Raw genomic sequence first — 17,376 nt, 5'->3', positions numbered from 1 at the left:
GTTGTTATTTTTTCCCCCCACTGTGTTTAAAAATGGCCATGCCCTCCTCCCTTCCTTGTTGTGACAGTTTCCCATATGTGAAAACTGAAGATTTGCATTGGCTACAGTTTCATTGTTGTTGGGAGCTGGCATATCATAACAACCTCTGTTGAGCAACATAATGGTTGGGTAGTCCTGTCTTGGCTGAAGTGAGTCTCAGCAACTGTGTTCAGTTACAGTAACTCTTGGGTAGACTAATCAAGTGTAATCTAAATGCTTGGTTTGTTAAGGTAACACTTTTCATAGCAATACCATATTTTCCTTGCAGGGCAGTTCCAAATCTGATTATGTGGTTTCTTGATTGAGATTTAGATGCGAGGACATTTCTTACTCTTTTTTATTTTCTTTATTTATATATATATGTGTGTGTATTTATATTTTAACTGGAAGAAAGGCTCAATCCAGAGAATATAGGAATTTAGAAATACAGTGTAATGATCAGACTTGGAAATGCTGTTAAACTTCACACTCTTTAGGAGGGCTCACTTCTCCCTAGCTCTTTTTTTTTCAAATACTAGGAATTTAGGAATAGCTTCAGGACACTTGAAACCTTTAAGCTCATATATAAATTTCATATAACATTTACTGTTGTTTATTATCCAATAAATACTGTTATTGCAGAACTTTGATTGCTCTGTAACAAAAGGGATCCCATTGACAGGTGATCCGAATCATAGTGGTCCATTAGGAAAGCAAACTTCTGCCAAGCATGACAAATCAAATACTGATGAGCAGAATGGGGAAAAAAGGCTCCATTAGAGAAATAAGGCAGGTGGAAAGTAGGAGGACTAATCTGCTTTGAAAACAAAGCAAAATACCAGCCTACTAGAGAATGAGAATATTTTACCAATGCCTGATTGATTTAGCAGGCAAACTACTTTTGAAAGAAGATAGAACACAAATACTTTAGTATGTACTGGGTGAATCAGTAAACAGAATTAGCTTGCATAGTATTTTGGTGACTTCTGGCTTAATACGTCTTTCTTATTTCTCTTTACATTTTGATAGTGTTAGAGTCAGAATATACTGATAACTAAAAATGAACGCTTAAATAATTTTTAGGTGTTATGGTAACCTTATGACTCTTAAACACTTGCTGAGGAAAAATCTGTTCTTTATCACTGAAATCGCATGAAGAACTGTTCCCTTTTTTGCTCTATGAGACTACTAAAGCAATAATTTAAGGTTTGGGTACTTTAAATGCTCATAAGCATGTATTTATGTATTAACATGTATGAAATATTGAGTATTAGTCTTAGTCAGTTACAACAGGTTATGAACGTTTAACAGTTTACTTATTATGTTTTAGTTTGAGTAGGTTCCTGTTGGATATGACTTTCACGTATACAACTTGTTTTTTCTTCCTCCAGATTTGAAGAACAGAAGCATGCTTTCCACTGAGACTTATGCTACCATTTGTGATACAGAATGTCTCTAAGTGAGAAGAATAGTATGGTTTTTGCATATGAATCTTCAGTACACAGTACCAATGTACTCCTCAGTCTCGATGATCAGAGAAAGCAAGATATTCTTTGTGATGTTACTATTTTAGTGGAAGATCAGCGATTTCGGGCTCACAAAGCTGTGCTTGCAGCTTGCAGCAGTTACTTCCTTTCAAGAATTGTGGGCCAGGTGGATGCTGATCTTATCATCACTTTGCCGGAAGAGGTGAGTGTCATTCCCTTTTGTATTTTACCTGCCAGTGCTTTTAATTTGTTCTGTTCAATTCTGTTTTACAATAGGCTGGTGCTTAATTGAGAAGTTAAGGTAAGAGATTTAAGAACAAAAGGGAAGGAATTTCTAGATTGTAAAGCTGCCATTTGTTGAGGTAAATGTTAGTCAGATCAGAGTGTATGTCACAGACTGAAGATAAGTGAATGCTGTCTTGGGGAATATATAGGGAAGATCTTTTAAGTATATATTACTTAAAATTGTGTACCTGTTTCAAAGCATGTAAATTTGTCAAAAACCAGGCCTTAAATGGTAAAGAGGTATTGAAGAACTAGTCCTCCTGTACGAAAAGAGAATACTTTGGGATTAATAAACAAAATAAAGCTTAAAATGGTAATACATTTAAATCAGTTTCATTAAGATTTGGGTTTGTATGTTAGAGTAATACAGCTGTGCATATATTCCTTGCCTGCTGCTTATGGTTGTTAACAGTTTTCTTCTGCTCAGTTCTCAATCCTTTTTACACACTGATCATTAGCAGCTCGATTTTTTTTTTTTCGCTACTGTGTTTTATTACTTTTAAGACTGAGAAAGCTTACTGCAACGACTTTATTTTTTTACCCCTAAAATACATATTCTTAAATCAGGTTGAATTTAAAGGCATTCAGTGGGACTGTGCCAGAACCTGACATCCGTAAGAAGGAGAATTTATTTTAGATATCTGGACCATCCAAGACACTTAATTAAACACCAACTGGAATCTTTAAGTTATAAGAGACACGAGGCAAGCAAGTGACTGGATTTTTATATGAAATGCTGTATTTATATATGAAAAGTGGAGAGCCTCTAAGTGCTCTGATTGTACCCAATGGTAGCAATAATCTGAAGAGTTGGTTGCTAAATAATCAGTGGCTTTCTGGGAGTTAGATTATGGTAATTAGCTTTAGAGGTGGGAAATAACATGCAAATTTTTGGCAACTCAACTAGAATCATTGAAGTTGGAGGAAGGGTGTATGTCAATGAGTATTTACAGTGACATTGGAGATTACATTGTAGACTTGTTTATGTACAAGACTGAGTTGAGTGGTAGCGCAGAGATGATGTATTCAGAAAGCCTGTACTTCAGTAAAGTAGCTACCTCACTGGCTTTATAGCATTCTGAGAAAAGCACAAGGATTCTCTGTTACCGGAATCTTTCTGATTTTCCAGAAAACAAAAAACTAAAAGGGATCAGGTGGTCTCTCTGAAGAGTTTCAGTGGTCTTTGCTATTCCCTATTGATCAATTAATTTGTTAGAAGATTATGTTACAGCATAATATCACTATGTCACTTTTACTCAACCTTCTTACTGTGTCTGTGTGTTAATTTCTTATACTTTTTTTTTTTTTTTTTCCTGGTGGTTTAATGCATTAGTAGCCTGAAGATCCCAGATTAAAAGAAAAGTAATGATGGGAGCTGATATGGAAGAGAAGTAGAATGATGAGGGACACAAGGCCATGATCTGTAGTGAAAGAGGAAAATTAGTGGCATGTAAAACTTCTGATGTTGAAGAGAGAATTTTGCACTGGGATGATAGAGGATATTGGAAGCATAAGTAATGTACATCAAAATTGGAGAGGGGCAAAGTAATCCGGTGCAAAGCAATAGTGTTCCACTGAACCCATGAAATAAACTGGATTTAGAAGGGACCACAGTTTGTAAGGAGAATTCTGATACTTGCTACAATGTAGACTTAAGAGGACTCTTAATGTAACTTAATATTACTGATGTATGAACTGAATATACTGAAGCAACCAGCAGAAATACTAACAGTGAATGTCATCTTTTAATCGTTTGATATGATCACTTCCTTGGTAAAAGCATTTTAAGATTTAGCAATTTGAGCTTCTCTTCTCGGAACTGGTAAATATTTTGAAATGAGTCTCTGAAGCTGCATATTTGAAAGAGGCAAATTGATGACATGGTTTGATGTGATTTTTTAATTATTATTATTTTTTTTAACGTTTTTATTAATCCAAAGTATTTGAAGTTTAAAATTAAAGACACCAGTCCACAATCTGAGACACCAAAATATTTTTTGAGTTAAAGTACTTAATATATATTGTATTATGAAGACTAACTGCTGACATCTTGGTGTAGGTCCTGTGTTGTTTTTCTACCAATGTTTTTACTCTGAGGTAGACTTTCAACCCAAATACAAATGAATGCGTGCTATGAGAGTTGCTTTCCTGGGTCAGTCAGACTGAGTCTTTCTAGCATTCTGTCTTGTTTGAGGTTAGCCAGCAAGAAATGTGTAAGAGAAAGCAAAAGGAGTAGAGTGCTGATTTTCTCCCTCTTGATCCAATTTTTAGCAGTAAGTGTTTTTACCTTATATAGAAAGTTTTTAAATACCATTGTATTTGTTCAGTTTCACGTATAAATGTCCCTTGTTTGTAAACCCACTTTAATGATTCATTGACTATACTAAGTTTGAAGACTTATTGCCAGCTTATGGATAAACTATCTCTTACACTCTCCTTCCCCACATGATTAAGAATGAATTAATGTGATGGTGTAATCAGTGTAGTCTTCTCTACAGAGCATATTTCAAATGCTATTTTAAGAATTCTTAAGATATGGGTCATAAGAGTTTATGGACAGTTTTGCTGAACTGTCTCTGTGCAGATCTCTTCAACTTCCTTTCATCTGTTGTTTATGTTCTTTAAACAAACCCCACCAAATAACCACTAAAAAAAAAACCAAAAAAAAAAAAAAAACCCAAAAAAAAACCCAAAAAACAAAAAAATGAAACACAGCCTCAGCTGATTCCTCAATTAAATTGCATGTATAGTTAATAATCTTGATGGCTGAAGAATTTGGTATAGTTAACATATTAATATAGCACCTAATTCAGCATAAAGTCCTGTCCAGTAAAGGAGGGGATCAGAATGTGGGCTTGAATTTGAGTAGTAATAATGGATGTACTGCTTAGCCTTTCTCTGCAAGTAAAGGATGAAAGGAATTGTCATGTAATTTGTAATATGGTGATCTGTTTACAGCTTTCTGCCTGATTCCTTGGTAATTTTTTCATGGGTAGAAGATGAACTTGTTCAGTTTGTAATGATACAGGGTTTTTTATCTCTGGATTCCCTGTTAGGCAACTGTTCTGTGGTAAAAATTGAGATGACGATGGAAATGTTCAGTTAAAACTACCTACTCCAAAGAGGCTTTAAACTGTGAATAATTGGGTTTAGTTTTTTGCATACGATTCTTTTTACCTGTATGAGGAAAGAATGAGTAGGTGGCTATAGTAATAAATAATCATGTGTGGTCAAATTCCATTTTTTTTTCCAGCTTTTTAATATCAGTGATGCATAAGACTGAGCAAATAACAGTAATTGCTGTTTAAAGTATCAATTAAATACCAGTAGCATTTTGATCTTACTCTGGAGTAATTCATGTACAGCTTGGGTTTGAAAGATATATTTGTAAAGTTGGAATCCAGCTACTCGTTTTCAGTGTACAGCAATATTTTTCATTTGTTAATTGTCAAAACATTTTGTTAAGAGATTGATCTCAGTGAAGAAGGTAATTGCCACAAAATACAGAATATAAAATTGTATCAGAAGATTCGTTTCAGAATGGGTGTATCTAGATTTTCTCTGTGGAACAGATCCGCTGCTTTTGTCTTGCACTCTGTCCTGCTGGCCTGGTTTGCTCACAGGTAAATTTCAGTTCTATGTGTTTCCTTATTTAAAGCCATATTGGTCATACTAATTTTTTTTTTTTTTTAATAGGTAACACTTAAAGGATTTAGTCCTTTACTTCAGTTTGCATACACAGCTAAACTTATTTTAAATAAAGACAATGTGTCTGAAGTTTGCAAATGTGCTGAATTTTTGGGTGTACACAACATTGAAGAGTCTTGCTTTCAGTTTCTCAAGTTCAAATTTTTGGACTTCAAATTGGATCAGCAGGAATGTCCTAGGAAGAAATGTTGTACACAGCGTTATCAGAAAACAAACCCTAAAATTGTCAATGTTAATGATGGAGACCTAGAAATAGATGATGAAGCAGAAGAACTTTTAGAAAAGGAATATATTCAAACTCCTGACACAAAGCTCTGTAAAGATGAAGAAAATGCTAAATCATTGCCTGCTCTCCAAGATAATGCCAATCAAACATGTGATCCTGTACATTTAGAAAGGGGTAGTGTTTCCAGTTTATCTTCCCAATGCCCAAAATATAGGAAATTCCAGAAAGCTTTTGGAAATGACAAAGTTCATACTTCAGAGTCCAGTTCCAGTATTAAAGACATTCAGGTGCCACCAATTGCAACTTTTCTTGAGAAGGAGATATCTGGTAATGATGGCATTCAAAAAGCTCAGGAGTGTGTACCTATGCAGCTGGTCTCAAAATGTGAAGAGACTCAGGTAAAAATGGAAGAAGGGGGGGAAGGCACTGAGAAAAAGGAAGAGTCAAAGAGAGATTCTGTGACTCAGAATGTGTCATGTCCTGTGGAGAAAATGGATCTTGCTGCTTTCCCCCAAAACTCTGCTGCACCTCACGGACTCAATTCTGTGTCTTTTTTACATACTTGTGAGCAATATGGTAACTTGAGTTTCAGTAGTATTCAAAACAACACAGTCTTGGCTGAAAAAAATGTATCAGGTACTGGAGTTGGGAATGACAAAATTGAAAGTCTAGATGACGCACCTTCAAAGGTAGATTTGTGCCCTAGGGAAGCCAGTAACATTACATCAGCTGGTGACCGAAGCAGTGTGGAGAGAGAGGTAGCAGAACATCTAGCAAAAGGGTTCTGGAGTGATATTTACAGCACAGAAGCCTGTCAAATACATTTACCACCTGCAGTTCCAAAAGACTGCTTGGAACCAGTATATTCAGGAAAAAAATCAGAGTGTCCATGGCTGGGTATCAGGATCAGTGAAAGCCCTGAACCCTGCTCTCAACGAACTTTTACAACATTGAATTCCGTCAACTGCCCCTTTATAAGCAACCTTAGTACTGAAGGATGCTCCAACAGCTCTGAAATAAGCAGTGGAGATTATGTTCAGGGACAGCAACAAGAGCCGTGTCCCTATAATTATGTGATAAGTTTGGGAGAGGATTCGGAAACTGACACTGAGGGAGACAGTGAATCCTGTTCAGCAAGAGAACAAGAATGTGAGGTAAGAACATCCTGGTGTATCTTTTGCTTCCCTGTCTCTTACAGCCCTATTTAAAAACATAATTCCGAGTCTCTTGGGGTGTTGGTTTTGGCTTTGTGTTTTTTTTGTTGTTGCTTGTTTTAAAAATATGGGAAATTAAATTTTAAGTAACCATTTATATAGGTTCACATGGAAGATGTGTTAATTCAGGGAGACTTAAAAAGTATTTTTTTGTAAGAAATTGAAGTGATAGACAGTTATTAGATCTCTTCAGATATTTTTCTTGAACAACTTTATCAGAAAAGTTTGTGAGTCTTAAACCAAAGTATGGCAGGGTTTTTTTAGGATTTTTTTTCCTACTTCAGTTAAACTATATTTCTTGGAACCTTTGTTTCTATAAAACTGAACAGTTTTCTTGGTTTTATTCTGAGTTGTGAGAAGAAGGTAGAAGAGAAATGATACTTCAGATTTACTGTGAAATGAAAATGAAGTTTTCAAGCTGGCTTCAGTACCTGTGTACTTAAGACTGCTTTAATAGTATTGCGTTCTCTAAAACTGAGGTTGTACTTGCTCCTCCTACTGCAGAAACTGTGATACTCCTTTCTTTTGTCATTGCTTTGGTAGTGTTTTAGGCAGATGCCATATGTAAGTAGTCTAATCCTAAAATGTTCTACTATATACCTAGAATGATTTTTGTCACGGCTCTTAAAATTGTAGAATTGCAGTGTGACTGTGTGTATGATGGATCATGAAAAATGTAATGAAAATTCAGTTGTTTATAAAACACTACCTTTTTTTTCTTCACATGATGCAGGGCCTTACCGTGACTTAAAATAAGTGAAAGCTACCATTGATATAGAAAGTTGGCAGGCCAAATTGGTTAAATACATTTCTCATCTTTACATTACAAAAGTAGATGACATCTTTGCTGAGGGCAGTACTGTCATTTTTTTTGCCTGTTTGTTACCAGTGGTAGCCAAACACAGAAGGGGTTTCTCTGCTTTTCAAACTAAATTCAGATCTTTGACTGCAGCAAGGCAACGCATTCTGGTACTTAGTATACTCAATTGTGAGGATTAAAATAAAATGCCTTTAGTTGGATACATTGTAAAATGTGGCAATTATTTTGTAAAGATAAAGATGTTTTTCAGTATTAATCAGGACTCAGTGATCTATGTAGGTTTCAGAAGCTCCTAATTCTGTAGCTCAGGTGTACGGACGGTGGCAAGAGCCTGGTTCTCCTCTCCAGCATTAAGAATTACAAGACAAATATTGCAACTTCTGTATTTTAAGTAAATGCCTGTTTCAGATTAACTTTTCCTGCAGAAAACTATAGGTATAAAAATGTATGCAGGATACAGTCTTAATAGCAGCCTAGGGGAAACTTTAGGCTGTATTAGTGGTTCTTGACACCTATTTTGTGCACCACCTGACCATAACTTATTTTCCTAGAGTGTATCATGTAATTATTTGCTGCACACACACAGATAGATTTCATCCTACTCTGAATATGCTTTTGAAGATCTAGTGTAAATGTGCAAAGTACTCAGTTATTTTGCCTGTGCTTGAACTCATCTAGTTGAAACCTCTGATTCTATCCACCTCCCCTGATGGCTATATTAGCTTGCTCTTGTCTGTGAGATTTAGGAAGAAGGGTTGTGTGGTAAAGAATGCTTAAAATGAAAACTTGAATTGGCCTGTTGGTGTTTGTGTGTATCTGTTTCACCTCTGTCTTACAACTGTATCTCACCTTCTAGGTAAAACTGCCATTTAACGCACAAAGGATTATCTCACTTTCCAGAAATGACTTCCAGTCATTCCTGAAAATGCATAAATTAACTCCTGAACAATTAGACTGTATTCATGATATCCGAAGACGAAGTAAAAATAGAATTGCAGCACAGCGATGTCGTAAGAGAAAACTTGACTGCATACAAAATCTTGAATCTGAAATTGAAAAACTGGTATGTATAAATATTCATTACTGTTAACTTGAGTCTTTCTCTAAACATCTTGACTGGATATCTGGCAGTAGTTTGAGTGAGGTGGCTTACTGCTTTTTCTAAGCTTGAGTGGAAGACTATCAGTCTTGGATGACTTCTTGATAGTAGCTCTAGATTTTCTGTACTTGAGTAAAGTACACACAATTTTCTGTCTGTGGACTTCTTTCCATTCAAGTAGAAGTGCATCACAGCATAACTTTGGTGAACGGTGTTTTTGAAGCCCATTGGCATTGAGCTTAATTGTACAGAACGATTCCTAAGTCATCATCCCACTCTTTTTCTACCTCCTTCCATTTTCTTGCTTTGTGCTTTTGTTCTTCAGCTTGCAGTATTGCTCATGACCAAGCTTACAGTTATGAAATTGTTAGTTGTGTAAGTATTGTTCTTGTAACATATCAACATGGGCTGGTGAACTGTTTCCTGAATCTTGAATCTTAAAAATGAGACCCTTGAAGAAAGGTGGAAGATACAGCAGAATTCAGGAAACTGCTTGCCTTTTTAGCAGTTGTATCAAGATTATAGCTGAGGAATTAATGCATCCAGATTTTTCTGCAACCATCTGTTAATATAACTTCTCCTTTTTAAGAGGCAATAAAAAGATAAATGTGCAATTTAAGAGAAGTGTGGATAATCCTGGCAAGAAAATACAGTGCTTTTTTTTCTGGTCTTTGTTTCTGATTGTACCATGTGCACTAAATAGTTTGGTTGTTTAGGGTTACTGTATTCTTGTTTATGGAGTATTTTAGACTTTGTGTTTATGTACATGGATTTGGTATCTGCATCAGCTAGGAACATATGCTGTCATGTTGCACCTTTCTCCTTATGACTTCAGATGGAAAAGGAAAATAAAATCAGAGCAAAGTGCTATGGGCTAGAAACTTATTTTCCTGAAGTGATCCTTTGAAGGAAGGCCTGCAGTACCATACAGCCCTGATGAGTTGACAGAGCAAGTCACTTAGTGTGCTGAATGAAGATGATGCTCTGGGAGGGAGGGAAATCAGGTGATCACGCTTGTAACAGTTATTTCTCTGACTAGAGAGGAGTTGTATTTCTGGTGGTTCAGAAGTTTCTGCCTGTTTTTGTTTATCATTTTGTCATTTCTGTTTGTCATGTAACTTTGTTGATATTGTGCAACACTTGGGGCAGGGGGGAATTAGAGATTCATCTGCAAGATTAGACCTGTAGTTGACTAAGTGACTGATAATCATAGTATAATATCCTTTCTTCTGTGGACCTGGTTAGAACAGACTGAGTGTATGCTGTTTGACAGATACCACTGTGCAAGGTCTAGACAGTGAGTGTTTAGAATTGTGAGTTGAGGTCTGAGTTACGATTCACGCCCTAGGCACAGATATATTCCAGTTGCTTATTTTTTTCCAACTGTGAAGGTAAATTTCTTCAGAACTTTCTAAAGAAAACCTTGTTTGGAGCTGTTGAGTGTGTCTGACAGCAACTGATGCTATGCACCATCAAACTGTATAAGTTGTGCACAAATACACAAACTTTAAGATCTGTCCAGGCACAATTTCCAGGTGGGTAGAAGAAGAGAGATGTCTGTGAAAGGCATGTTGTGGTACATCCAGGTTGCTTCATGCATGATGACTCCTGCCTCATTCCTGCTTCTCTGGGTCAGTCATGTGTCTCAGACCTGTTAGTCTTTGATCTTCTCATGGTATCTTCTGTAACGTGGCTTTGAGAGAGGATATAAGGTGTAGCAATAGTATGAAAATTCTCGACAAGTAGATAATACCCTGTCCTATAGCCTGTTAAGAAATATTATTTGGTTAAATTCCTCATCCTGGCTTTCAGTATGTGCAGCATGTTGTCTTGTATTAATTTCTGTTAGTTGTTACTTATCAGATTTTTGTTCTGTCAGATTAAAAGATAGTATTTATGGTGTGTTTCTTGCTAAAGTTCTGTATCTGATCCAGACTAACTCCCAGCATGAGTAGAGGCTGGAGACTGACTGGCTGGAGAGTAGCTTTACTGTAAAGGACCTTGAGGGTCTGGGTAGACAGCAAGCTGAACATGGATCAGCAGCATGTCCAGGCTGAAAAAAGGGCTATCAGTGTCCTGGGCTGAATTAACAGGAGCACAGCCAGTGGTTCGAGGGCAGTGATTGTACTGTCATACTTAACACATGTTAGACTGAATCTTTTGCCCGGTTTTGACCCCTCACAGTGCCAGAAGTACACTGACAAACTGGAGTAAGGTTAGGAGAAGCTACCAGGATGGTCAGGACTGCAGTGCTGCTCCTGTGGTGAGAGGCAGGGAAAACAGGGATTCTGCTTGGAGAAAAGACTGCTGTGGGGAGACCTAATAGCCACCTACCCATATCTGTGGGAAAGGCCTCAAGATCACGTAGCCATTGGGAGTGGAAGATCTTTGGTTTCCTTGGGGGTAGTACTTCACAACAGGAGAACAAGAGACATTGTTATAAATTAAAATAGGGGGTTTCAACTGGGTATAAGGAAACATTTTTTTCCAATAGGGACAGGCAAATGATGGAACAGGTTACTCAGAGAGGTTGTGCATGCTCTATCCTTGGAGGTTTTCATGACATGACTGAACAAAGCCCCAAGCAGCCTGATCTTACCCAGAGCTGACTTTGTTTTGAGCAAGAGATTGGACTACCAGGCCTCCTGAGGTACCTTTCCACTTAATTGATCCTGTAAAATTGAAAGTCTTATGTTGAGCTCTGCTTACATAGAAGAAAAATGCACTTTGGTACTGAATCTAACGTGTTACCTGGGGGAATTAAGTCTGATCGTTTCTCTTTATCTCCTGTACTGATAATGTCATGTTTGACCCCCATTTAGTCTTTGGTTATTGATCCTTCAGGTGAACCTATGCGGTGTTCTTCCCTAATGTTTTATATTTGAGAATACATGTGGATGACAGAGCTTTAAAATTAGGGTACTTATGAGGGGGAGCAGAGTAAAGAGTAGGGGACAACTGGCCCCAAACCACACTACTTTCCTGAAGATTTTGTAGCCCAGGAGAAGGATGTGTCAGTGAGTGAAATAGTGTAAGCTGTGATCCAAGAAGTGTAATTTAGATCTTGTTACATATACAATAGCAGGAGAAGTGTGTGTACTAAATAATTCTTCACCAAAAGAATTGAAAGAGCTCTCAGTTTGATGATTATTATGACCTCAAAACTAGCTGGCATTACTTTGTAGTATTAGTATAGTGCTGCTAAAATAAAACAATAATATTTAAATGTATTGATATGTCAGCAACTTCAGATGAGGGTGGGGAATTTACACTGCAATGGCTATTTCTAAATGTTGACGTTTGTGTTAAACAGCAGTCCAGATAATTTCATCAGTCCGTAATACACATCTGAGTGCCTCTAGGTACCCAAAATGTACATAAAGTGATTTCAGATTAGGAGATCTAGCAACAGCTGCTACCAGTATGCTGACAAGTAGAAGTTTATTAGCAAAGTACTCTTTCTAATCATTTTAGGCAAAAAGGACTGGTAACAATTGCTTCTCTTGCAAAATTCAAGATAACTAACTTGGTTCTTTCAAAAAGAAGTTGTAGAGGTTGCAGGATGAGTTTCTGCCACAAAAGGGAATGTGAGAAGGACTGAAACTAATTAAACTTTCTAGGAGTGAATTGATGTAGCAATAGTGATAACACATAGTCCATATGATTAAAACTTACTGCTTAAAAACGGTTTAAACTTCTCTATGTCTTTAGAATTCTGCCTCTTAATTAAAACTCAAAATGTGTGGCATGTTTGGGCTTCAGGGTTTGTTTTGGTTTGTTTTTGTTTTTTTTTTTTTTTTTCTTTAACTGCTTCATTATGGTCTTGCTTGTTTCCTGTCCTCCTTTGCCATTTCCTCATTTTTCTTTTTTCAGGATGTTACTTGTTTCCATCATTAGACCAGCCCCTCAGTTATCCACATCCTTTCATCTTCAGCCAGTTGTATCAGAAGTCTCACAAAAATTAATTACATTGAAGTAAATTAAACAAACAAAAAAACACCAAGCAAACTAATTTTTAATGAATGGTACTTTCTTTCTATTTGATTAGTGAATTGCCATCCTTTTGCTGTTGTAAGTTTGGAAAATCCTTTTCCATTGTGCAGCTAGATTGTAAGCTCTTCAGAGCAAGGATATCCTTATTTCATGTCTGAGCAGTATCTGCCACTCTTAAGCATGTTTGCTGTGTAAATGAAACTCAGGCATTCAGCTGATACTCTTCTGTTCCAATAGTAGGTTACCTACCTAGTGGCACCTCTGTTCTTGTATCTTCCATTCACTAATCTGTCACGCCTCCATTACTCTAAATTCTTTAACTTCCAGTATTCTAGTTGGTGCCTTAGAACAACCTGGAGTGCTGCATTTCCAGTGAAAATATTTTGTTTACTATTTTAGCAAGTTTTTTATTTCTTTAATTTTCTTATATTTTTGATTTATTTTAGAAACTCTTCTTAACTCCACTGTTTGTTCTACAGTGGATTTAGTGCTTCAGGATTGAATTTATTTTCATCTAGCAGTGTAGTATCAATAGTGGAAATGTGGTGTCTGTTTTTCAGCATTTAACTTTTAAAACATAAATATCTATGAAGACTGCTCTGCTTAATATTTTATTGACCCAGTGGTAATGGTTTAAATGTTACCTTCTAGAATTAGTGTTTCAGGAATGTTTATAGTAAGTGAAGCTGAGTTGCTGTTGAATAACTACAAATTACTGTTTTGGCTGCCAGCATGATCTTTGAAGTTGTATGTCTGAAAAATCACTTCAGATAGCTGAGTTGATGATGCTTCAAGAGAGGTTGGGATTGTCCTTTTGATAGGCATTTGATTGTGTTAGTGTTTACCTTCGTATTGCCAAATTACTTATGTTTCAGCGGACTAGATTATTTACATTCTTGTTTTAGCTTTGTTGGGAACTACAGTTTTTGTGTTAAAATGAAGACTAAAAGGCTGTTTTTCTTCTTGCAGCAAAATGAGAAGGAGAACTTGCTGAAGGAAAGAAACCACATTTTGTCAACTCTGGGTGAGACAAAGCAGAATCTGACTGGACTTTGCCAGCAAGTGTGTAAGGAAGCAGCCTTGAGTCATGAGCAGATACAAATACTTGCAAAATATTCTTCTTCAGATTGTCCACTTTCATTCTTATTCCCGGAAAGAGAACGATCAGCTCCATCTGATAGTGAGCTTGCAACACCAGCATGTATAGAATTAGCAGATGGTCTTTCAGGTGTTACATCTACAAATGAGCAGAGTTCCTGTTATCAGTGTGTGAAAAGTGTGTGTGATGCAACATACAATCAAGTACAAGAGCTGCATCCGGTTTCTCTAAGAACATTAGAGAAAACTTCGCTTGTGGAACAGTGTGGACAGACCGGTGGTATCACAGACTTCTGTCAGCAAATGACTGACAAATGCACTACAGATGAGTGAACCTGTTATCTTCCTGTTGCCAGCCTCTCAACATTGCAACTAAAAGTGAGATCGAGCATTATTGTAAAGTAACTTGCTAAGTGAAAGAAAAGATGAAAGTATCTTTTGAAACTACATTGACAATTACATGGTCACTATATTACTTGGCAAGCTTGGGGTTTGCTCTGTGTAGTTCTAGTGTGTACTTTGTATATGTCAGCCTTGGAGCTTTTTCTGTGTGGTGATGTCAAGGAGAGTTCAGGAAAGTTGTTGGAAAGTATAAACTCTGCAGAGATGTTTCTTTGTGAGGAAGCTTTCATTCAGGTATAGAGCAGCCTTCACTCTGATTTATGCCACAGTACCTAATGCCACTATGCATCTCAAGAAAAGCCTCCTATCAGGTGTTTATGCACAATGAGTTCTATACCTGGAATGCTTATCTCTAAGATATCTTTTGTCCTGGTAGACTAACCTTAAGAAGCGTGTATAGGTCTGTAAATGTTTATTATGTAGATGGGTTAGGATAACATGACAGTGTGAGGAGATTCTGGCAGGTGCACTCTGGAACAGCTCATAGCTTCCTGCTGTTTCCATCCCTGTACCAGAGACTGCTTTTACTGAGTATATCCCTTTGTCTTAGCTCTCTAGTACGTTAAGGCAACTGGAACAGCAGAGGTGCTGCAGCATACTGCTCCCTTCTCTAAATTTTGTGGGAGGAATAACAACATATTGGGAAAGGCAGAAGTTTGAAACTGATACAGTTCTTTTGATTAGTGTGCATTGGATCCTCTGGCATCTAAATCCCATATGCTTGTTAAAATTCATTGCTGTATTGTGACTTACTGTCCTAGCACCTTCAAGGTTGCTGCTGTTTATGATAAGTTGGAATCAAAGTATTGTGAAAGTTTTAAGGACAGATTTATTTTTTTAAGGTATTCAGGCACCAAATTCTTCGACTTCAGTGCCTAATTACCTAAAGTCATCTACAAATATATTTGTGATCAAATATATTGATCACTGGGACCACTAAAGATCTATTTCAGAATTCTAGTCTTCAGGATACTTTTACGGCTAAACTTGTAGTACATTTTCAATGGCTTGTTCTAGAAATATAAATATATAGAAAGTATAATAAGGAAATGAGCTGGAGGGATTTACTTTGTGAAGGAGAAATTCAGCCACTAAAAATAATCCATGTTTTTTAGATTTTTTACATGGCAGTAGATGCATACTGTATACCAATGATGCTTTGTTATTTAGATGTTATTTTCACACCAGAACTAAGTATTGAACCTCACCACAGAAAACTTTGGTTGTGCTGGTTTACAAAACATGAAGAATCTTGTACAAGCCAGTGGAATTCTTCATTTCCTACCTCAGAATGTATATTAGCATTTTGTGTCTTTTGTGTGCATGTACAGTAGGCAGCAACTAAGCAAAGGACTGTTGTAAATACTGCTTTGCAGTTTTATCTTGCAGTGAGACAAAACTTGTTCTTGGCAAGGTTCTTTTTTTTTTTTTTTTTTTTTTCCCATCCTTATAGGTAACATAGCATTAATAAATATATTAAGACTTCTCAGCCACCTATTTAAAAGAAAAATTAAAAATTGGACAGATTTCAACAGTACTTCTCATAACCAGCATGTAATACAAGTGACTACACTACCTCACCTATGGGATTGAAAGTTGATTTAAATCTCTAGTGATATCCTTGGATTTTCATCATATATCATTACTTTCTTAAGGGAAAATTTGTGTTAATGGAGCATAGCTTGTATAAATCATAGTGCTTTGCAGTAATTGAAATTCAGAAATAACTACTATATGGCAGACATCATAAGATGTTCTACTGCTTTGGATATATTTTCAGATAATTGAATTGAAATCCCTTTAAATGGCTATCATTTATGTATGTTGATCCTGTATGTGTTACTCATGAAGCTCTCGGGGTTTTTTTTTCTCCAGCATCTGTATTTGCCTAGTTAATTTAATCCTGCCTCCCTCCCGTGCTTCCATGGGTTTTGCTCCTAAGTGTCCATTTTATTTAAAAAGCAGCAAACCAACAAGAAACAATAAAATACAAACGAGAAAGCCCCAAACCTCTCTACTGTCCATACATAATATCACTCTTTAAGCTGGTGATATTCTGAAATGACGTGGATAATGACATTAAAGCATTGTCCTAATAGTATGCATACTCTGAAATAGGACTCCTCGGGTTAAATGTTTGTGTTAAAGCAATGGAGCATATATGTAGGGAATGACTGGCTGGGAATTTAAGCATATCCAGTGGCCCAGACCTCTGACACATGGCTGTGGATGTTGGAAAACAAGGTCAGTGATTACCAAGTTCAGAAGCCAGAATATTCACCAAAGAGTTGTGCTCCACTGCTTCAGTCTGGTGATCAGCCAGAGTCTGAATTCCACCCAGCAAATGGTGCAGGGCTTCCAGTGCAGAAATCGTGTCTGTCACTGACGTATGGTAAAATTAGTGTTATGTTTTTAAACCTATGATGAACTTGATGAAGTCTGAGGGTAGGTTTTTGCCTAACCAGCTGCGTCTAAATAATTTTTAAAATACTTATTTAATACAGTAGACCTACAAGTTGCATGTTGACTTCTGTAGCCTATATCATCAACTTGGAAAAGTTAAGAATGAATGACAATTTTATGATACAGAATTCTCAGGTAAATGTTTTGGAGTTTGTTTGTTTTTTTTCAGAAAAGAAATACTCAATTTTGGAATTGTAAAATACTTTGTTAAAGCATGTTTTAAAATACTTTGGACAGACTATCTTAAAGCCATAAGAGTATGATGGCATACAGATTGTAAAATAAACAGATGATTACAACAGTTGATTTTGTATCTTTCATAATTCAGTATTTTCTAAGACTAAATAAAAACCACTATCCTTTTTACAAAGGCTTTTCTTTTTTGTACAAATTTTTTGCAGTGAAAGTCTTGACTGGTGCATTATTCTCTTACATAATACTACCAAAACATTTCTGAAAACAGTAGGAAAGTAGTCTATGTAGTTTGTAAGTTCCTGAATAATACGTGCAGTAGCAAATATTACTGAGTTGGAAAAAATTTCCTGTAAGTTTATTTGACCTTT

General features: G+C 36.4%; 1 protein-coding gene across 3 annotated transcripts in view; it reads left to right on the top strand.

Moving 5' to 3' along the window:
- BACH1 (BTB domain and CNC homolog 1) overlaps positions 1-17,114 on the top strand; it is a 30,171-nt gene extending 13,057 nt beyond the window's left edge. For all 3 annotated transcript variants that reach the window (XM_042788518.1, XM_042788515.1, XM_042788516.1), the window contains exons 2-5: positions 1,410-1,707; positions 5,487-6,878; positions 8,615-8,821; positions 13,820-17,114. In XM_042788518.1, the coding sequence (XP_042644452.1) occupies positions 1,468-1,707; positions 5,487-6,878; positions 8,615-8,821; positions 13,820-14,281 (2,301 nt within the window). In that variant the 5' untranslated portion in view covers positions 1,410-1,467 and the 3' untranslated portion in view covers positions 14,282-17,114. The remainder of the gene's footprint in view (positions 1-1,409; positions 1,708-5,486; positions 6,879-8,614; positions 8,822-13,819) is intronic.
- The last annotated feature ends 262 nt before the right edge of the window (positions 17,115-17,376 follow it).

This window comes from Tyto alba, unplaced genomic scaffold (assembly GCF_018691265.1).
Source record: "Tyto alba isolate M040663 unplaced genomic scaffold, T.alba_DEE_v4.0 Super-Scaffold_14, whole genome shotgun sequence".
NCBI classification, from domain to species: Eukaryota; Metazoa; Chordata; class Aves; order Strigiformes; family Tytonidae; genus Tyto; species Tyto alba.
The sequence above is the reverse complement of the archived record's forward strand: the minus strand, read 5'-3'. Positions and strand labels throughout refer to the sequence as shown.